Source organism: Anolis sagrei, chromosome 11 (genome assembly GCF_037176765.1).
Source record: "Anolis sagrei isolate rAnoSag1 chromosome 11, rAnoSag1.mat, whole genome shotgun sequence".
In the NCBI taxonomy this organism is placed as follows: domain Eukaryota; kingdom Metazoa; phylum Chordata; class Lepidosauria; order Squamata; family Dactyloidae; genus Anolis; species Anolis sagrei.
This window is the reverse complement of record NC_090031.1, coordinates 27,086,598-27,110,165: the sequence shown is the minus strand read 5'-3', so window position 1 is coordinate 27,110,165 and position 23,568 is coordinate 27,086,598. Positions and strand designations below refer to the sequence as shown.

The 23,568-nt window shown below is 42.9% G+C and overlaps 1 protein-coding gene across 9 annotated transcripts in view; it reads left to right on the top strand.

Moving 5' to 3' along the window:
• AUTS2 (activator of transcription and developmental regulator AUTS2) overlaps window positions 1-23,568 on the top strand; it is a 504,556-nt gene that overhangs the window by 163,753 nt on the left and 317,235 nt on the right. For all 9 annotated transcript variants that reach the window (XM_060756936.2, XM_060756935.2, XM_060756940.2 and 6 more), the window contains one exon: window positions 5,594-5,629. In XM_060756936.2, coding sequence (XP_060612919.2) covers window positions 5,594-5,629 — 36 coding nt within the window. The remainder of the gene's footprint in view (window positions 1-5,593; window positions 5,630-23,568) is intronic.

Here is a 23,568-nt window from a genome sequence, read left to right as displayed (position 1 = left end):
TTTTTGTTTCTTAAGGCCAATTAATTAGCCAACCACACTTGACACGGCGGTGATGCCTCCGCGCCGAGTTCCCTCTTCAGCCCTCCTTCCGCCTGCTCCCGCTTCCCCCTCTCCCTACCTCTGCTTCTGTAAGCTTTAGGGGACTGACAACTTGTTTTCTGCTTTCTGGATAAGACTGCCCTCGGGGTGCCAAAGACGCTGAAGCTGTCAGCTCTCCCCCCGCCCTCCTTATGTAAAGCAGAAAGACTGTCGCCAATTCCATCTCATCAAAATCTCGCCTGCAGTTGAATTCATTCAGCTGAGATTTTGCTCTAAGGCAAGATGGCTGCTCCTTCTGTTTTCCTCAACCTGGAATCCGAGTCAGCCCAACTTTGCCTTTCTTTCCCCCTGATTTATTCATTTCCTCGCACATTATAATTGGGCTTCCTGTGCACCACACACTTATTAATCTATATGCATTAATTTCAAGATTGTCAATACCGCAATCTTGTAGGATATGAAAGGGATTTGCTAATGGATCACTGGAAATTGTTTTTTTGCAAAAATAGCGGAGACAGAGGGAGAGAAAAAAAATATTAAACAGCAAAAAAGGACTCAGCTCTGTATTGGGGCGTTGCGATTCATCAAGGAGCAGACCTGCAGAATTATTGCAGCGACTGTGCGGAATACATTAGCTTAATGCACCGACATCATCAGAGAAGTAAACAAAACGTTACGGATTGCTTAGAAAGAGAATGAAAATAATGCGAGAGAGAAAGAAATAGGATGCTCATTTGTATGTTGGATGAGCGCTTGCCTCTGGGAGATTATGTATAGTTGAAGACATCATGCTGCAGATCTTTTTGTAGAAGAGATGAGGCTGTGGATGCTGCTGAATATATATATATATATATATATATATATATATACACACACACACACACACACACACACACACACACATTTTATATGATAACAGGTGAAAGAAGATTTGCAATAGATGTAGCTTTTGTTTCTTGACATTGCAGGGTTGAAGCAAATCACAACCCTGCAATGTTGTCATTTCATTCTCCACCCTTTAAGTCAGTGTTTCTCAACCTTCTAAATGCCGTGATCCCTTAATACAGTTCCTCATGTTGTGGTGACCCCGAACCATAAAATTATTTTCGTTGCTACTTCATAACTGTCATTTTGCTACTGATATGCAGGATGTATTTTCATCCACTGCACCAAATATGGCACAAATACCCGATATCTACAAATTTGAATACTGGGGGGGGGGGGGGGGGGAGCAGATTGATTTTGTCATTTGAGAGTTGTAGTTGCTGGGATTTATAGAATCACCTACAAGTAAAGAGCATTCTGAACTCCACCAATGATGGAATTGAACCAAACTTGGCACACAGAACTCCCACAACCAACAGAAAATACTGGAAGGGTTTGATGGCTTTTGGGTTTTGGAGTTACACCTACATCCAGAGAGCACCGTGGACTCAAACAATGATGGATCTGGACCAAACTTGGCTTGAATACTCAATATGTCCAAATGTAAGCTTTGGTGGAGTTTGGGGAAAATAGACCTTGACATCTGGGAGTTGTATTTGCTGGGATTTATAGTTCACCTACAATCAAAGATCCCCTTGAACCACACCAATATAATTGGGCCAAACTTCCCAAACAGAACCCCCATGGCGACCCCACTGAAACCCCCTTTTGACTCCCAGGTTGAGAAACTCTGGCATGCCTCCCAGAGTTTTCCTTTCCATTGCTGGAAGATTTGGTGTCTTAACATATTTGTTTTTAAAGAAGGAATTCTAAGCAGGAAGCAACTATAATGCACTTTTTGTTTGGTCAAATTAAAAAAAGTGCACTTTTTGTCACTACACATTACATTCACCAGCAAATACTTTTCCTGGTTTGAAAATGGAGGTGTGCATTAGATTAGATGTCACATTAGACTCGAGTAAATATGGTATTTCTCCCCCCCCCCCACCTTTTGGAGCTATTCTAGTCAAATGGGGTGCCTCTGGCTCGCTGTGCACGCATGAGAATTTGTTCTTCACATGCGCTTGTTTTGTTTTGGGAGGGGGAAATGCGTGTATTTGAGGCTGGGCATTTCGATGTTTTGTTGCATTACGTTAATTCCTCAGCAGTGCAATCAAATTCATGTCGTAATTAAAGCTGTCAGTTGGAAGGCAAGCCAATGGTTGCAAAAACACAGCATAACAAATGAAGTGAAATGCTTCTGCATGTAGCTATACAATGCTTCGCCAGGCATGAAATTAAATAAGTAATTTGATGTTGACATCAGAAATTGAAATGATACCCACTGTTCCTTCATTCTGTCTGCCTGACATTAACAATGGCCAGAACAAACATGAGCGGCACCAAACTGCCTCCCCACCCAACTTCCTCTCCTAATTCACAATATATATGCAAAATCAGTACAGCAGACCTGCAAAGACCTGAAGGATGTAATTTCTATGAGTCCTTGATGAGTGGCTGAATACAGAAAGGGTTCTTCGTGTGTTTCAGGGCCCAAAATGCTTTGCACTGTCAATAGCACAACAGCCAAAGGCTTATTCGTGCAGTGCTGTAGTCGCTTGTCATTCTGGATGGAAGCCTGAGCCCATCTCTTTGGCTTCCCTTAGGGACATGCTAATCAGCCACGATGCCTATGTTGTTTACAATATTAATTCATTTATTGTTTTAGGGACAGGCATGGGATTGCATCCCGTTTGACAGTTCACAAACAAATGTATCAGATGCTTGTCATGGCCACAGTCCTCCTGGAATATTTCCTGGCAATTCCCAGCACCAACGGCAACTATTCACCTTTGTTGTTGGGTCTCAGCAGCAAGATGCTGGGGTTGATGGGGATTCTGCCTTGGAGGATGAGGAGAATGATGGATTTTTCAGAGTCTGTGTGTGATCAGGCTGAATCACAGTCAGAAATGCAGGTCGTAGATCAGAGTGAAGAGCCTACAGCTGCAGAAGAGATAGAAGAAGTTTGGGATTCTGTTTCTCTTGAGAATCGGCCTTCACAACCTTCTTGGTCTTCAGAGTATGGGGAGTTCCCCCGCAATATTGTTGGAATTCAACCTCACACTGCCCAAGTCTCAAGTCCTCAATGAGGAACAGTTTAGTTAGTTTAGTGTAGACTAAGGGTTTCACTTCCCCCATGTATGACAGTTGGGAATGTATCTATTTTCTCTCTCCTCTGTTTCTGCTGCCATTCCGATTGGTTGTGTAGATTGGATACTTTTCTAGTGGAAGCCTTTACTTATTGCGTGTTGTGTTTCATGTTGTTTTAAATGTTTAATTTGTACTATGATATTATGTATACTGTTTTGTTGGAAACCACCTTGAGTCGCCAATAGGCTGAGAAAGGCGGTATACAAATACAGTAAATAAAATAAATAAATAAATAATACTTTGACTTCTGTTTCTTACATCTTTGTATGTGTTGTGTGCTTTGAGATCTCCCTCTAAGTGTGTGTCAGAGATGCAGTGCTTGGATGATTTTCCCCTCTCTTGAGATGGGTGTTAAAGTAGCTCAGACCCAGTTATTTACTATGAAGAAATGCAGTTATTTTTTATTATTGTAAATAAACCTTTTGTGATTTTTAAGATTGGACTCTGCATCTTTTCCTGCCTAAGTTCTAAATTCTTTACAGCCACAACCAATGACACTTCGTGCTCTGCTTGCTAAAGAGCTGATGAGACTTTTGTATCCCACTTATTTTTGGATGCTCTGCTATATTTTGGGGTAGTTTTCCCTAACAGATATGAGATTAGGTCTCTGCTCAGAGAGAGCAAAGGAAAGATTAATTAGAAGGTCAGAAAGACTTCGTGAAAAACAGTCCTTGAAACTCTGGTGCAGATTTATTTATTTATTTATTTACTTATAACATTTATATGCCACCCTTCTCACCTTGAAGAGGTGACTTCATGATTTCTTGGTCAGGTTTGAGCTTAAATTAAGAGCTGGTTTTCTGGTCTCTTCAGAGCAGGCAACGTTGCCATAAAATCAAGGACTTCTGGGAATTGGAGGCCCAAACATCTGGAGGACCACTTAGGTTTCACTACTGTTGTGTTTAGTTACCTTAGCCTTAGCATTATAACAATGGTTTGGGCTCAGCAGCAAGATGCTAAGGATGCTGGGGATTTTGTCTTGGAGGATGAGGGGAATGATGGATTTTTCACTGAGTCTGTGTGTGATCAGGCTGAAACACGGACAGAATTACAGTCCCTACATCAGAGAGAAGGGCCGGCAGGTGCAGAAGACATATACGATACTTGGGATTCTATTTTTCTTGAGAACTGGCCTTCTCAGCCTTCAGAAGATGGGGAGTTACACCATGATAGAAGCTTAGGTCTTTGCTCAGAGAGAGCAAAGGAAAGGTTAATTAGAACACCAAAAAGTGGTCCCTGGTCAAAGTGGTCCCTGGTCTAGTGGTCCCTGGTCAAAGAAAGGTTGGGAACCACTGATTTATGCCTGTTCTCTTCACTTCATGGATTTCATGTACCTTGTCTTCATGGATGATTTGTACCTTGCTATCATGGACTATTGATCTTTGTGTTTTGGACTACTGCTATTTCATAGCACCCTTTCTATTGTTTTTTGGGAATTGCCATTTTCTCTTTTGTACATACATTTTTGTAAACAGACTGTAGTTAGCTACTTCTGGACTCTATGTGGTGCTGGATGAAGAGGTGTTCCACACCTAGAATGCAACACTTGTGATCTCTCCCAATGTTAGGGTTCTATGAAAAGAGGAACCACCCCCTTCTTTGAGTAAAGTGGAGATCGGCAAGAACTTGGTCCCTCCCAAGGTCCCCTGTACTCTCTCCAGAATGGTGCCATATCTGGCTTTTTGAATGGAATCAACAAAAGCACTTCTCTGTGCATTTATGCCTTTTACATTGATGCCATCCTTTCCGCTTTAGTCAAACAAAACACATTATTTTTTGGTTGAATACTCGGCAAACTCATAAGTTAAGAAGGAAGGAAGGAAGGAAGGAAGGAAGGAAGGAAGGAAGGAAGGAAGGAAGGAAGGAAGGAAGGGAGGAAGGGGCGAAGGGAGGGAAGCGTGCAAGCAAGAACATGCAGTCTTAGTGCCAAACTTGCAAACCTTTTCCCTTCCATCAGTCTAGGAATCCCTCCTCCCTGCCCACTCCTTGACTGCCACACAACTAAGTCTCTGGAGTCCGGGGCACTGAATGCCAACATGTCATGGAGGTTGGTTGATATGTGTCTATTTAGTCTCAATGTAGGCCAAAATGCCATCATTAATTCATTATCCAGCTGCCTGTCAAATAAATTGGCAATTACACCCACCACCGGAGCCTGGAATTTCAGTAAATAGCGTGTTACTGTCAGTGGAGCGGTTGAGGAATATAAAGGTGGGGGAGATTAAACAAACTGTGTGTTTGTTTCATTAGCAGATGACATGGACCAAGTGCTTTCGGGACGATGTTGGGGTATTTGTGTGTGTGTGAAAAACATTTTTAAAGGATCCGGTAATGAGGGGATGTGGGTTGGAACGTGGAAAGAACCAAAGGAATGGGAGAGAGAACTGCTTCTGATTTGCCTGTTTCTCTTTTCTTACAGACCTCGACGTCATCTAGCTTGGGAACAGGCTATTTTGTAAGTGGATCTCTGCTTTTTTTATATGCTTGTTTTGAATGGTGTAGATTAGAAGATGGCGATGGCTACGTTATGGCATTCTCAGAGGAAACTGATGCATAAAGTTTATCAATTTGGTCAACTGTTGCAACTACATAGCCCCATCACATATGTATATAGTTTCCTTGTCACTCATAGCTCTCCAGCACTGCAGAGTTGTATTTTTCTTTTTGTAAATTGTGATATCTTACTTAGTGTTAAGTACTACCTATATAGAAGTGTGCATGTTGTTTCCTCCAAGTGTTCATCTGATGGGCTAATACATAGAATTGGGGTCCTGGATCATGATAATAATCTGCAGCTATAGCATCATATATAGCAGTGTTTCTCCACCTTCCTAATGCCGCAACACCTTAATACAGTTCCTCATGTTGTGGTGACACCCAAACATAACATTATTTTCGTTGCTACTTCATAACTGTAATTTTGCTACTGTTATGAATTGTTATGCAAATATCTGATATGCGGGATGTATTTTCATTCACTGGACCAAATTTAGCACAAATATCTAATATGCCCAAATTTGAATACTGGTGAGGTTGGGAGGGGGGGTTGATTTTGTCATTTGGGAGTTGTCGTTGCTGGGATTTATAGTTCGCCTACGATTAAAGACCATTCTGAACTCCTCCAACAATGGAATTGAACCAAACTTGGCAGACAGAATACCCATGACCAACAGAAAATACTGGAAGGGTTTGGTGGGCATTCATCTTGAGTTTTGCAGTTGTAGTTCTCCTGCATCCAGAAAGCACTGTTAACTCAAACAATGATAGATCTGGACCAAACTTGGCATGAATACTCAATATGCCCAAATGTGAACACTGGTGAAGTTTGGAGAAAATAGACTTTGACATTTGGAAGTTGTAGTAGCTGGGATTCACTTACAATCAAAGAGCATTTTGAACCTCACCAGTGATAGAAGTGAACCAAACTTCCCACACAGAACCCCCATGCCTTGAAGGGACTCACTGGCGCGAGCCTCCCTCCAGCCCTGCGCGTTCTCCCTTGCTTGCGCATGCGCACCACACTGTCATGCGCCAAGCATGCCTGCTCTCTCTTCCCCACTTGGAGTCTCAGAAACAGCCCCCCCCCCCTTGGCTGAGAGGCCACTGAGAGGCCAGCCAATCACATTGCAGGAGGGTTTTTGATAGGAGGATTCACTGTCTGGTTCCAAAAAGAAAAGGACAAGTAAAGAGATCTTCAGCCTTCTCTGCCAAAGGGGTTCCTAAGACCATCAGAAATATATGTTTTCTGATGGTCTTTGGCGATCCCTCTGAAACCTGCTCGTGATTCCCCCAGGAGTACTGACCTCTAGGTTGAGAAATACTGGACTAGAGCTTCCCTGGATCTGAACACTCATGGGAGGCCTTTAGCTTTCTCTCCCAAAGAGTTATGGTGCCTCACCAAACTACAGCTCCTAGAATTCCATAGTGTTGAGCCATGGAAGTTGACGTGGGGCCAAACTGCATTCATTCTGCAGTCTAGATGTACACCTGGAAACGGGCATTCAAATCCTTCCTCCACCATGGGAAATCACTTGGGCAAATCATATTATCTTGGCTTGAGGAGCTCAGTGGCAAGCCTTGTCCAAACGAAAAAAGAAATACCTATCCCATAATGAAGTGGGATAGGTTGGAGACACAGAGCAACAAATAACAACAGTGGGAGCCACCAAGAGATGGATGTGTCCACACAACTCTGGAGGCTATATTATACCAGGTTCAAACAGCAAGAAAGAAGATTCCACCTGAACTTTAGGAAGAATTTTCTAACTGTGAGAGCTGTTCAGCAGTGGAACTCTCTGCCCTGGAGTGTGGTGGAGGCTCCTTCTTTGGAGGCTTTGAATCAGAGTCTGGATGGCCATCTGCCATGGGTGCTTTGAATGTGAGTTTCCTGCTTCTTTGCAGAATGGGGGTGGACCGGATGGCCCACGAGCTCTCTTCAGACTCTATGATTCTATGATTTTCTTGTAATTTTTGGCAATATTATAAAACCAATACAGTATGTATTTCATTTGGCTCCTTGACAGCACCACATCTTCTGCCAACAGACAGTGTTCTGTCTTGGGTTGCGGAGGAAAATAAACTTTTCTTTTCGCATCCGCGGCATGAGGCGCACCCCCTGAAAGCAAGACGAGGTGTCAGTGGCTGCATCTGTCATTGAATCTCTGAGTGGCCCAAGCTGTCAATAGCAGACGTGCTGTGCGCTAACGCCATGTGGCCGTCTTTTCTTTGCTTCCCATGCTGCTGCTCGCAAAGTATTGGACTCATTTTATATGGATGCATGTATGAGTTCATGCACAAATCTTCCATCACCCCCCTCTCCCCTTATGATCTTATCCGTCTTAGGAATCCACATCTTTCCTCCAGGTGTCATGATGCCTTGGTGGTGCGTTGTCACCAAACTTTACAAGGCATGGCTTGACTGCATGAAGAAGTGTGCATCTAGTTCAAAGCTTCAACTACTTATTATTTTCCTAATGTACCATTTTTAAAGGGGTTGGAAGAGGTGCTATGGGGAAAAAGGAGAACGTTATTGCCCCTGGAATAGTTCAGCTTCATGTGCCCAGAATGGGAGTTAAAATGGCATCAAACCATGTTAATTTTACAGTGAAGATCAGGAATGGACAAACCCAGGCCCAAGGGGTGGATGCGGCCCCTTCGGCTCTTTTTTCAGGCCCTCCTCTCTCTCATCATCCTATCCTTCCTCTCCCTCCCTCCCTACTTCCTAATAGGGGGGCTCCTCTATTATTATTAGGGTTGAATGAAAAGTAATGCCTCCGCCTTCATGACTTGGATTTGGATGGGAATATTTTAATAAATCAAGTGCAGAAATAATCCTTAGAATGTGCTCTTTAACTACCACTATTCACTTTCCCACATAATCACCAGACAATTGGATACATTTCTGCCAACAATGAACAAGTTTTCTGAAGCCGTCACGGAAGAAGTCGACACTCTGTTTTCGCAACCCATCGTGCACAGATCTTCCGATAGCCAAGCAAAGCAATAATGTGACCCACACATTCTTGTAAAATGCCAACTATTCTTGAAATTTCTCTCTGAATGATACAACAATCATCCTGAATCAATCTGTCAACCTTTTACTTGTGAAACTTGGTGGTTGCTGCCACAGGACGTCCAACTCCTTGTTTGTCACGCAAGTCAGATGTTCCCACCTCAACATCTTTAAACTTACTTGCCCAGTGACTCACAGTACTCACATCAACACAATCACCATAAACAGCTTGCATTCTCTGATTAATCTTCTTTGACTACACGTTGCTTAAGTCGCATTGACCGACCATCTGTGCAGGGTTCCATACTTTGCACTTTAACAACACAACCATTCAATGCTAAGGCTTCCCGGCAAAATGGAACTGTAGAGAAGAGTCTACTAACAAGCCAGAACCTACTGTATACCAGTATTGCCATCTGTTGAGGAGTTACGAAGGTGGAGGCATTACTTTTCATTCAATCCTCATATTACATTTATTATTTTGCTTTATATTATTATTATTATTACATTTATTATTTTTATTATCACACTAATTATTTTACTTGATTGTTATCACATTTATTATTTTACTTTATTATTATTGAAAGGATATGTAAGCACATTTACATTGAAGGTTGGAATAATGGTTTAATCAGAGTTGGACAGTCTTATCTTAAACAACAGTTTTATGTAAAAATTCAAAAACACTTAATCTATAGATGCCTCAATTAATTTAATGTTTATTTTGAAATTAGCTGCTGTATTTCCTACCATCAGTTTATACTCGAGTCAATACTTTTCCCCCAGATTTTTGTGGTAAAATTAGGTGCCTCGGCTTATATTTGGTTCGGCTTATACTCGAATATATACAGTATGTCAAAATCCATAATGTTGACCCCAAAACCTTCCCTCAGCTTATGCATGAGGTTGACTTATACATGAATAGGCACAGTAATAGTTTGTATGGTATCACACAACGATCTGGGTGAGGACCATACACTTAACAGAACAAAGGACATCTTTATGAGCCCAAACAGAATTGCTTTCCTGATGCTTCCCATGCGCTGAGAGGTTTTGATGAGAGAATACTAAAATATACAATTCTCCATCTTCAATGTCTTTCACAAGGAAGACATTCAGACATAGAGATTGGTCTTCTTGCCCATCAGTTCTAATTGTCTTCCCTCTCCCATAGCAAAGCCATTGTGTGAATGTGTAAAATGGTACATTCCTGGTACGTGATTTGAAAATACGAGTGGCTTTTCAAATAGGATGTCATACCCCAAATTCAGTAGCTCTCGATCAGGTTGCTCCCTTAACACAGCTGTCTCATACTGGGCTCTCCAGGGAAGAGCTTCTGGAACGTCATGCTACACCGCACCATGTGGCGTCCCAGTGGCATGCCGCCACAGTGCAAACAGCTGTTGAGCTCATTGCCTTTTAGGTCCATCTTTTATGCATACAGCTGTAGAAAGCTATTTCCTCAGGGAATGTTCCTGCAACGTATGCTTCCAAGCTTTACCAGATTGGGTGCAAATTAAAGCTTCTCTCGGTGGGGAATAGGGGAGCTCTTTGGCAGCTGACGAGCAAATGTCAAGACAATTCAGCTCCCTCCTTCTCCTAAAAAGGTTAATTTATTTGATCCATCCTTGTATGGTGAAATACAGAACAAAATACAAGTCTTCCAGACCTCACCTGGAACATTGTGTCCAATTCTGGGCATCACAATTGAAGAGAGATATTGGGAAGCTGGAAGGAAGAGTGGAGGAAACATTATACAAAATTAGCTACATCTATTCGTTAATATCAATTACAATGTCACGCACCTTACCCAAAGTAATAAAAATTCTATATATCCTCTATAGCAGTGGTTTTCAACCTTCCTAATGCCGCAACCCTGTCCTGATGATGTGGTGACCCTCAACCATACAATTATTTTTGTTGCTGCTTCATAACTGTCATTTTGCTACTGTTATGAATTGTAAATATTTGATATGGAACAAATTTGGTACAAATACCCGATACACCCAAATCTGAATACTGGTGGAGTTAATTTTGTCATTTGTGAATTATAGTTGATGGGATTTATAGTTAACCTGCAATTAAAGAGCATTCTGAACCCTATCGACAATAGAATTAAACCAAACTTGGCACACACAACTCCCATGAGCAACAGAAAATTCTGGAAGGGGTTGGTGATCATTAACCTTGAGTTTTGGAGTTGTAGTTCACCTGCATCCAGAGAGCACCGTGAACTCTAACAATGATGGATCTGGACCAAACTTGACACTGATACTCAGTATGCCCAAATGTGAACACTGGTGGAGTTTGGTGAAATAGACCACATTTGGGAGTTGTAATTGCTGGGATTTATATTTCACCTACAAAAAAGAGCATTCTGAATCCCACCAACAATAGAATTGGGCCAAACTTCCCACACAGAACCCCCTGCCTTGAAGGGACTTGCTGGTGTAAGCCTTTTTCCAGCCTCGCACGCTCTCCCTCACCCACGCAAATGCACCACACTGCCATGTGCCTAGCATGCCTGCTCTCTCCTCCCCACTTGAAGTTTCAGAAACAGCCCTCCCCTTGGCTGAGAGGCTGGCTGAGAGGCCAGCCAATCATAGCAGAGAAGGGCTTTTGGTGAGAGAATTCACTGTCTGTTTCCAAAGAAGGAAGAGAATTTATTTATTATTTATATTTATTTCCTATATTTATACTCGCCTTTTTCACCCCCGAGGGGGGACTCAGGGCAGCCTCACAACTAGCACCATACGGTGCCATCATCATCATAAAACATTTCAATCAATACATTAGAACATTAAAACAGTTAATTAATTGTTTAGACACACCAGTTAAAAACCAAATCAAAGCCTGGGTCAATTCATTGTCTTAGGTTGCCTGAGCCTTCTTTCCACTTGCCGCCAGTCACTAGTCGAATGCCTGGTCCCATAACCACATCTTAAGTTTCCTTCTGAAAGACAGGAGGGAGGTGGCCCGTCTGATGTCCCTGGGTTGGGAGTTCCACAGATGGGGGGGGGGCACTGCTGAGAAGGCCCTGTCCCTCGTCCCCACCAATTGCGTTTGCGATGGTGGTGGGATCGAGAGCAGGGCTTCTCCAGATGATCTTAAACTTTGTGATGGTTCGTAACAGGAGATACATTTGGACAGGTAATCTGGGCCAGAACCATTTAGAGAATGAGAGGTGGAGAGATCTTCAGCCTTCTCTGCTGAAGGAGTTCCTACTATCAGAAATATGTTTTCTGATGGTCTTTGGCGACCCCTCTGAAACCCTCTCGTGAACCCTCAAGGGGTCCAAACCCCCAAGTTGAGAAACACCGATATAGACTATGCAGCTATGAAATTGCAATGTGGCATTTGGCTGTTTGCAGCCTTCCAAAAGATGTTATTTTAGGTTTGTGTGATATTTCCCTATCGTCAGTAAACATCATATAGGGTTGCACATGTTTAGGGACCCTTCTTCACTCGGTGTTGCTCTGCCCTATTAAATAAACACTTAATGGACTTTGTTTATAAGGAAGCATTTAGCTATTTTGAAATAGTTCACCCAAAAAGGTCCTGGTAATTGCTGTGTTGGCTATATAGCCATTAATACGCTGCTTTGTCTTTCCAGCATGTGAGAGTGTGTTCTTGCAAAGGCCAATTCTTGTTAGCCACCACTTGGCTCTATAAATCATGGTTAACAAATCTTAATTTTCTTGACTTGGCTAAGGACCGAGGTGCCGTTTTTCACACAGTAATTAGCTTCAGTGAATATTGCTGCAGAAAGAAAACCTCTTGTAGTTGATGGTGCCTTACGATGCACTTTTCTGAAAGTTTCAAATTCTGTAAATTCCCCAGTTTTCAGAACCTTCATGTCCAAACTGAAAGGAACAAAACGAAAGATGTTTTTTCTTTATTTACTTAGTTATTCAATTTCTATTTGATTTCTTTCTCCAAAAGATGGAACTCTAGATGGATCATGGATGTAAAAACTGTTAGAGTATGCAAGGAATCAGTGTATGTGTGTGTCAACTGTTCAATAAAATACATGAAGAGAGCTCTGTGAGCTTCGCCTGAGCTCGGCAAGTGCAGCATTTTTCCGAATGAAGCAGGGAGTGTTTGAAGATCGGGACAACCGTAAGGACACCAAAGTGCTTGTTTATAAAGCTATTGTCCTCCCAACGCTACTATATGCCTGCGAAACGTGGACTGTTTACAGATGTCACATTCAACTCTTGGAACGATTCCTGAAAAATCCTGCAAATCTCTTGGGAAGACAGGTGAGCAAATGTCAGCGTACTGGAAGAAGTTAAGACCACCAGCATTGAAGCAATGCTCATATGCTGTCAACTCCGCAGCACTTGCCACATTGTCCGAATGATCGATCATGCCCCCCCCCCCCCCCAAAAGCAGTTACTATACTCCGAACTCGAGAACGGGAAATGTAATGTTGGTGGACAAGAAAAAGGATTTTAAAATGGGCTTACAGCCAACCCACGCAGGAGGGCTTAGAGCAGGGGTCCTCAAACTTTTTAAACAGAGGGCCTGATCACAGTCCCTCAAACTGCTGGAGGGTCGGATTATAATTGGAAAAAACATGAATGAATTCCTATACACTGCACATATCTTATCTGTAGTGCAAAAACACTTAAAAACAATACAGTAATTAAAAATGAAGAACAATTTTAACAAATATAAGCTTATTAGTATTCCAATGGGAAGTGTGGGTCTGCTTTTGGCAGATGAGATAGGATTGTTGTTGTTGTGTGTTTTCAAGTCGTTTCAGACTTAGGTTGACCCTGAGCAAGGGCCAGGTAAATTACCTTGGAGGGCCGTATCCGGCCCCCGGGCCTTAGTTTGAGGACCCCTGGCTTAGAGCGTCCACAATTAGCTCATCAATCTGTTAGCAGCTAATCGAGCTGACCACCGCCTGTTCTCTGACTCCCTTTGTCTTTCTAAAAAAGTACGCACCTGCAAAGCCTCATTGTCGGATTCTTCTTCCTCTCCCTCCAAGACCTTAGCACCTCCCTGCTCCCCTTCATCTTCCGAAGATGAGGAATCCCCAACAACACCAAGAACTGGGAAGCCCTGGCCCTTGAACGTTTAACTGGAGGTCAGCTGTGACAGCAGTGCTGCAGAATTCAAAGAGGCACAAATGGAGGGCAAAAGGGAGAAATGTGCCAAGAGGAAGGCACGTGAAGCCAACCCTGACTGGAACTGCCTTCCACATGGAAACCGATGTCCCCTCTGTGGGAGAACATGTGGATCAAGAACAGGGCTCCACAGCCACCTACGGACCTACGGACAATCACCTTGGAGGACCATCATCCTCAAATTACGAAGGATTGCTTAAATAAGTAAGCAAGTAAGTAAGTGAAATACATGAAGCTGATTAGTTGGGCAATGCCCAGGGTGATGGCTGAGCCTGGAACTTTTAGATACTGTTGCATTCTTGTTCAGGCACAAGCTGTGCAGGTGCAGAGAGATGAAGAGAGAAGCAGAGAGAGACAGACTGATTTGCTTCTTGGCTGCTGAAAAGAATGTCTCTCATATGGACAAAGAAATACCATTTTGAATCTCTGAAAAGACATTTAGTGATTTATTTTATTTTATTTTATTTTATTTATTACAGCTTTTATATTCTACCCTTCTCACCCCACAGGGGACTCAGGGCAGATTACACCACTGTACACATATATGGCAAATATTCAATGCCAATTTTTGACATACAAACATATACAGACATAGACATAGACAATTGATGGAACTGATCGTATTGTGCAGTTGTTCTGAATTAAGAAGAGGAAACTACTTGTTATTTATTGTTCGTCTGCATGGCATATTTTCTTTCCCTGTCAAGGCAGTGTGTGGGCTGATCCAATGTGAACTAAACATGGTTTATTTTATATTATGCCACAAAAACAAAAAAAACAGACAGGTACAGAAAAAATGGCTGAATTTACATCATATTCCTTCAAATAATCCTGACTTTTGACTTGGAGTGGGATTGTGGTTTTAGCACCAAACATTCCAGGAATGTATCTAGATACTGGAGCGGTCAGAGTGATTTCCTGGAGACCCAACGCTTTGATTGATTTCTGCCTTATTAGGATTTCCAAACCTTAATGTAGCTCATTAGAAGCGGAGCCAGGAATTAATGAGGGTGAACTTTGCTTATCGGAAATGTTACACATGTTCGTGTTTATACTCCGGGAGCCACCGAATAACTCTGTGCCTATTAAAGGCACACATAATGGGCCACCCCAAATCTTTTTTTCACACAATAAAACCTTTCTCCAGGTCAATTAAATTTAATATTCGTCAGTTGTGTCCCTTCTGCATTGAAAAGTAGAGGGAAAGAACTGGAAATGGCCACTGCAATAAAGTAGTAAGTGTGATGGAACAACTAAACAAAGGAGTAAGCTGTATGTTTCTTATCTTTTTAGAAAGGTTGGGAAAAGCCACGACAAGAGCAAGTCCCTGTAAGAAGGTGTAAATGTTATTCTTTTGGTAAACAAGGCCTTTGCGGAAATTGTTGCAGGGTTTTGCCTCCTGAGTGAGACATTTTGTACGTTTTCAAGCTACAAAATTATTTCTCACACTATGCGCTGTCATTGGGAAAATGTAATTTGCACAAAAATACTATGCTGCATTTTTGCATGATTTCTGCACAAAATGATGATTCTGTACACAATACAGATGTTTGCGCAGATCTTGTTTTCAGTTATGTGACAATGATGTCCTTGCAAAAATGTAATTTGCATGAAAATACTATACCTGCAAAAATTTTACAACAATGTCCTTTTAAAAAGGCAGTGGTGTCTTTGTGAAAATGTAATTTCCAAAAAATACTATACTGCATTTTTGCGCAAATGTAACAATTTGTGCATAAAATGATGATTCTGTACACAATACAGACATTCGCTATTTCGCATCAAGGATTCCTCAATAATTAAATATCAGTGACTGTTTATTTATTTATTTATTTATTTCCAGTATTTATATTCCACCCTTCTCACCCTGCAGGGGATCAGGGCGAAACACAATGCACATATACATGGCAAACATTCAGTGCCATAGACACACAACATATATAGATAGACACCCAGAGGCTATTTAACTTTCCAGCTTCATGAAGGTATGTTCGAATTCCGGCCACCGGGGGAGCTGTCACTTCACTGCCCACTTGTGACACTGATGGAATACTTGCTCATCCTTTTGCATGCTGCTGGAGATTTTTATGGCGTTGAAAATTAGTTAAATTAGTTAAAGTTTGATGGAGGCTTTCCAAACATAATAGTATATATACACTCATCTATGAGTCGACCTCATATATAAGTCTTGGGCAAGGTCAGGTGATGCGATACCAGCTAAACAGTGTGATTTCGCCAGTCATGCGGGGCGTAGACATCCTGTGATAATGCACCATGTTTCATTAAGAGCCACATCCACTGTTTTAACCTGGTGAGATGTATTCCACACTGGGCATGCGTACTCAGCAGCAGAGTAGCAAAGCGCAAGGGCAGATGTCTTCACAGTGTCTGGTTGTGATCCCCAGGTTGTGCCAGTCAGCTTTTGTATATTATTTCTAGCACCCACCTTTTGCTTGATATTCAAGCAGTATAAGTCAGAGCATAGTCCAGAGTAACTCTCAGGTATTTGGGTGTGCTGCAATGCTTCAGTGGGATTCCTTCCCAGGTCATCCTCAGAGCTCAAGATGCTTGTCTGTTCTTAAGACGAAAAGCACACGCTTGCATTTTAGATGGATTAGGAATCATCTGGTTTTCCCTGTAATAGACAGTAAGAGAACCTAAAGTTTTGGAGAGCCTCTGTTCAACCATTTCAAAATTCCCTGCTTGAGTGGTGATGGCATGATCATCATCATAGATGAAACTCTCTGAAAGGGAGAGTTTCCTTCCATTGAGAGGGACCAATTTTGTGAATATTTATCACATCTGCAGTTTGCTACCATTTGGTTGTGGCTTCATCTGACAAGATCCTGGGATTTTTAGTCTTTGCTAGAGACTTCCACCGGTGCAGCTCAATGAAGAGGGCTGTAATTCTCTAGCAGAGATTCACAGGTAAAAAGTACAAATCCCAGTATTCCATAGGGGTTAGAAGCATGACAGGTGACATGGCTTGAAATTCTTATTGCTGTACAGTCAAGAATATATCTTGTTTTTAGGATCCTTCAATTTTATTTTCTTCAGAATCCTGGGAAGCGGATCAGCTAGGGGAGTGGGATGGCCTTAGGTCAGCCAGTCAATTTCATGGCTCACTAAGCTAGAGGCTGTGAAGCTTAGTTTGTATGGCAGTTTGAAAGGAGAACTGATGGCATTTGGTTGCCCAAAAGCTGGAAAAAGAACATTGCCATCTGGCAGGGGAGAGGGAGAATTGAGAGTATGAAAGAGAATTCAGGCTGTAAAGTTATGTAACTTGAATCCCTGATGACATCAAATAAGTTCCTTAAGTGTCAGTCAAATTGCAGCATTTCTGAAATATTCAAGACTGTATAAGCATTTGTTGGAAATAGCAACCTTAACTATTTGTTTGTTAATGTATATATTTGCTAACCTGTATTGTGTGTGTGTGTGTTGATTTCGTCAGTTTGACTGACCTCTTGGGTGTGGGAGGGCCTACAGACATGTGATTATACTGAGCATGTTCAGACTCAAGACTCTGTTTTGTTATCAGTATGTTTGTTGGACTTCAATGTTAGCAGCTCGATTTAAATCTCAGTGAAGGTGGATGCAGTATGCCAGGGGTCCTCAAACTTTTTAAACGGGGGGCCGGATTACTGTCCCCCAGACCGTTGGAGGGCCGGACTATAGGTTTTTTTAAAAAAACAATGACCAAATTCCTATGCACACTGCACATGTCCTATTTTACTACTGTTATGAATTATAATGTAAATATCTGATATGCAGGATGTATTTTTATTGTTACAATCTGAACATAAAGCATAGTTTTAGCATTTCTGAAGATAAAATAGTTCCAATTAAAATGAGGAAAACATTCTATTTTCTGTCTTTTTGAAAGTGGTTTTTGGAATATGTAAGCATGAGTTCCCTTTCAGGGGGAGAAGGGCAGGGTATAAATATAGGAAATAAATCTATATAAATAAAAATGTAATGTTTGTTTGTGGGATTAACAGAACTCAAAAACCACTGGACACCTAACAATGTATGTCCTTCACTCAAAAAAAATTGATTTTGTCATTTGGGAGTTGTAGTTGCTGGGATTTATAGTTTACCTATAATCAAAGAACATTCTGAACCCCATCAACGACGGAATTGAACCAAACTTGACATAGAGTTCTCCCATGACCAACAGAAAATACTGGAAGGGTTTGGTGGGCAGTGTCCTTTGGTTTTAGAGTTGTAGTTCACCTACATCCAGAGATCACTGTGAACTCAAACAATGATGGATCTGGATCAAACTTGGCACTGATACTCAATATGCCCAAATGTGAACACTGGTGGTGTTTGGGGGTTGTGTTTGCTGGGATTTATAGTTCACCTGCAATCAAAGAGCATTCTAAGCTCCACCAATGATGGAATTGAACCAGTCTTGGTACACAAAACTCACATGAACAATAGAAAATACTGGAAAGCGAGGAAGGTGTCTCTCCAGAAGGGCCCCACGGCGTCCTGGCTGCTGCCCTCCCTCCTTGCGCCCGCAGCAAGTGAGGGAGTGAGTGCGCGCGGGACCTCTGGGAGGGGAGGGGGGAAACTGTGGAGTGGGCCCCTCCCGCGCGCTCTCAACGGCGCCTCCCCCCCCCCTCCGAGCAGCAGCAGCAACAGCTGAAGGCGAGGGAGGTGGGGATCCAGGCGCACGCAGCGTGAGAGGGAGGGGGTAGGAAGGGAGGGGGAGGAGGAGGCACGCGCGGCGGCGGCACAGACGGGACCCAGGCTGCGGAAGCCAGAAGTTTCCTCCCCTCCCCTTCTTCTCTCTCTCTCTCTCTCTCTCTCTCGCTCTTACCCTCTTTCTCTTCCCGGCTGTCAGTCAGGAGGGAAACGGGCCAGGGAAGTAAGAGAGAGAGGGTAAGAGAGAGAGAGAGAGAAGAAGGGGAGGGGAGGAAACTTCTGGCTTCCGCAGCCTGGGTCCCGTCTGTGCCGCCGCCGCCGCCGCGCGTGCCTCCTCCTCCCCCTCCCTTCCTACCCCCTCCCTCTCACGCTGCGTGCGCCTGGATCCCCACCTCCCTCGCCTTCGGCTCTTCCGCGGGAGAGCAGAGAGTGCTTCTCCCTCCACAGGTTTCTCCAGAGGGAGAAGCCTGTGGAGGGAGAAGCGCAGCAGAGCGGATTCCATTGCTCTGCAACAGAAGATTGCTGACGGCGAGGAAGGTGTCCGTGAATGGTGGCGGCGGCGCCGGGTGGGCGTGGCCAAGCGATGCTTGCCTCCCACCCGGTGCCGCCTCCAACATTCGTCGACCCCTTCCTTGCCATCAGGGATCTTCTGTTGCAGAGCAATGGCGTCTGCTCTGCCGCTCCGGAGGGAGGGAGAGAGAAACGCCGCTGACGCAAGCGGCGAGGGGCTTTGTGCGCGGCCAGGACAGGCCGCGCGGGCCGGAGAAAGGCCCTTGGCGGGCCGCATGTGGCCCGCGGGCCGTAGTTTGGGGACCCCTGCAGTATGCTTTTGGACCTCAATAGAAACAGATGTCTTTTGGACTTTTTTGTGCAGTGGCATGTCTTTGTCCCTGGCAGTTCAAAGTCATGGTTTATCAGTTTACAGCTGAGTTATCTGTGTGCCATTACACGAATGTTTGTGAACATCACTTTTTCAAAGGGTTGACTTTTAACAAAGTCATGTCTTTTTTTGACTAGTGATTTTCAAAAGGTGGTCTCCAGATGTTTGTTGAGATTCCCATTTGCCAAAAGGATATGACATCATTTTTTCTTTTTCAAAAAGGTTATGAATGCCATTTTCCCAAAAGCAATAAGTAATATTTGTTCAAAATTTCAGCAAGTAAAAATGGGTCCTCTGGATCTGTCAGGGTTCGATTCTGAACTTCATGCCAAAAATAGCAGAGAATCATGTTCCATCGTATTCAATGGCTGCGAGGTGAGTACAGATGCTCCAGGAGGCCTGCTTCCACATCATTGCCATTTTATATCTGGGACATGATGTCAATGGAAATGGTGGGTCTTGAGAGAAATTCCAAACTCTGTCTATTTCTGCTTCTCTCTTCAAACTGTCTATGCACTTGCATAGCTGAAGCCTGAACAGAAATGTAACAGTATCCAAAAGTCCCAGGCTCAGCCTGCTTCATGGCTATTTCCTGACCAATCACCTTTATGCAACTTATTTTACAGTACACACACACACACAAACTAATTTCTTACATGCTCCAACATGGCAGGCTGATGCACGCATGGGGCACATGTGTGTAAAGTCCTCCCCTCCCCAACAGTGTGAGGGACCACAAACTCACACTCCAGTTAAACAGTTTGGGGACCCCTGGTCTAGACTTTGCATTGTGGAGCTTTGCAGCAGTGCCCTGGGCTTGCAATGCTATGAGAGTGTCTCACTGCAAAATGACGTGGTACAGCAGGGAAAGGTGCCCTTTGCTGATCTGGCTCAGGCAGGAAATTTTGTTTTGAAGGCAACCCTGCAATTTGGGGTCTCCCTCATCCGGAGCCTGTCACGGCAGACTCACAAATGAGGAGACCCTATTAGCAAATGTCAAAACCTTGGCGTTTCCCCAGGAAGCCCTCCACCTCCACGTCTCTAACCTCTTGCCAGACCTCTTGCTGTCAAGCTTTGTTTAAACACACTCCAAAAGGGACACAAACGCAGTTTTTAGCATAATCAAACTTGATTTTTTTTTTGTCAGCTCCCTCTTGGAAAGATTACAAGGTTTATTCAAGCAAGAGACAGCCCGAGATTAGCTGTCACTCCAGATTCAGCCTGTCAAGCTTGCTTTATTACAGCGTGGCCCTCTTTTTATTATTATTTATTATTTTCCGTCGGGCTGGAATGAATATATTCTTTGCTCATCATCCCTTACGAAGCAACATCAAAGGGATTATTATTTGCATGCTTCTTTCTCCCTCGCCCTCCCTCCCTGGCAATCCCCCCCTCTCTTTCCATATGACATAAAAGGCAAATGTGAACATGAATAATAAAAGATTTGCTTCATTGATGGCCAAACATACATTATGGCATTTCAGGTCAAATTGGAATGATTGCAAAGCAGTTAAGCTGTCAGAGATGCGGCCTTCATCTTGCAAAGGGCTCGGTTTCAGATCATTAAAACGAAATGTTCCAAAGCACTGCCTCCATTCATTATGCGGATGATGCCATATAATATTTTTGGACAATAGCAGAACTCGGTCCCTAAATAGCCATCGCCTTGAAGGGAGCGGGTTAATGGGCAGGGAAATCTGGCACTCCCAGAATTATTATGGTTGGCTCACGACTTTTTTTGCAGCTGAACTGGATTGGTGTTTTCTAGGGGTTGAGTATGTTGAGTAGCATATTACTTCATTGCCACTAAATATGAATTAAAGATTCCACTGTATGCCAATCTGTTTTAGAGCCCATCTTGACAATATCCCAACGGCCTGCACTGTTTAGTAAAGATAAAAGTTTTCCCCTGACATTAAGTCCATTTGTGTCCGACTCTGGGCGGTGGGTGCTCATCTCCATTTCTAAGCCGATGAGCCGGCGTTGTCTGTAGACACCTCCAAGGTCATGTGGCCGGCATGACTGCATGGAGCGCCATTTACTGAACATCATTTGTGTGATCCTAGAAATGCTGTAGTTTGTGATGCGTGAAGTCCTGTGTCTTTCATCTCTTAATCTATATCAGGGGGTCCTCAAACTAAGACCCGGGAGCCGGATGCGGCCCTCGCTCAGGGTCAATCTAAGTATGAAACTACTTGAAAGTACACAATAGCAACAACAATCCTATCTCATCAGCCAAAAGCAGGCCCACACTTTCCATTGAAATACTAATATGTATATATTTGTTAAAATTGTTCTTAATTTTAATTATTGTATTGTTTTTTGGGGGGTTTTTTGCACTATAAATAAGATATGTGCAGTGTGCATAGGAATTCATTCATTTTTTAAAAATTATAATCGGGCCCACCAACAGTTTGAGGGATTGTGACCTGGCCCTCTGTTTAAAAAATTTGTGGACCCCTGAGCTATATAAATAAAAATGTAATATTTGTTTGTGGGATTAACATAACTCAAAGACCACTGGACGAATTGACACCAAATTTGGACACTACACCCCTAACAGACCAACAAGTGACCATCTATATAAATAAAAATGTAATGTTTGTTTGTGGGATTAACAGAACTCAAAAACCACTGCACAAATTGCCACCAAATTTGGACACAAGACACCTAACAACCCAATGTATGTCCTTCACTCAAAAAATTGATTTTGTCATTTGGGAGTTGTAGTTGCTGGGATTTATAGTTAACCTACAATCAAAGAGCATTCTGAACTCCACCAGTGATGGAATTGAACCAAACGTAGTACACAGGACTCCCATGACCAACAGAAAACCCTAGAAGGGTTTGGTGGGCATTGACCTTGACTTTGGGAGTTGTAGTTCACCTATGTCCAGAGAACACTGTGGAATAAAACAATGATAGATACGGATCGAACTTGGCACAAATACTCAATATGCACAAATATGAACACTGGTGGAGTTGGAAAATAAACCTTGACATTTGGGAGTTGTAGTTGCTGGGATTTATAGTTCATCTATGATCAAAAAGCATTCTGAATCCCACCAATGATAGAATTGGGCCAAACTTTCCACACAGAACCCCCATGACCAACAGAAAGTACTGTGTTTTCTGATGGTCTTCGGTGACCTCTCTGACACCCCCCTTGAGACCTCCCCCCGCAAGGATCCTGGCCCCCAGGTTGAGAAACACTGTTTTTAAGACCTCTCTTCTTTTGACCCATAGAACTATTGGTCTTGTTACAAGATGAGTAGATATCTATTGGACATAGGAGGACATTTTATAATGTAAGACACTTTGGCAATGGAAGGAGTTGCTTCGGGAGTTGGTGGCATTTGTCATCTGGAGATCTTCGACTGGAAGCTGGACAGACATATGCTGGGAAAATCTGCACATCTGGCCTTCACTGCACCTTCACTGCCTTAGGGAAGATGGTCATCTTATTAATTATATGAAACTAAGTCTGGCAGTATTTCTAGTCTGAAGACATTATTGGGAGCAATCAACTATCTAAGTTCCTTTTCTAAGGGAAGACATCAACTTTAAGAAATGGCAGCACCAAGAGAGGTTGAAATTCTTCCTGGGTTTGATCAAGTTCTGGTGAAAGTATGAAGGAAGTTGAATTGCATTCATGGATGGGGGAGGAAAGAAAAGCCTCCATTCTTTCTTTGCAATTTGTGTTGGAGCACACAATCGCTGCCTGATAAAATGTAGGGCACCAGATTGAATTACTTCATTGAACTGCTGCTGTCCTCTGTTAATGGTAATTGCGTGGATCTAGCAGTTTTTCTTGGCGCCTTCTCAGATATTTACCTCCTACTGTTTTCCAATTCAAACTTTGATGAAAATATTCCCTGTACTTCTTTAAAGCAGACACCCGACTGTCTTCCTTGACAAAGGCAAGGCCTCTAAATCAGTTCCCAGCAATTTGTGGAACAGCAGTATATCTAAATCACCTTTTACCCATGTCACTGTGTCATTTCCTCAACGAAAATGGGGAAGTAAATGCCCATCAGAAGAAGGCTTCTGATGGTTTGGTGTTCTGCAGGAGCAGGAGCAAACAGGTTTTTTGTAACATGCTTTTCAGTGGCATTAATTAAGACCAAGGGTTAGAAGGGAAGCCCGAGTTCACCTAGTGTAGTACTGGGCAGTGCAGAAAATCCGCTGCTTCGATATCCTCAACGGTGGACTAT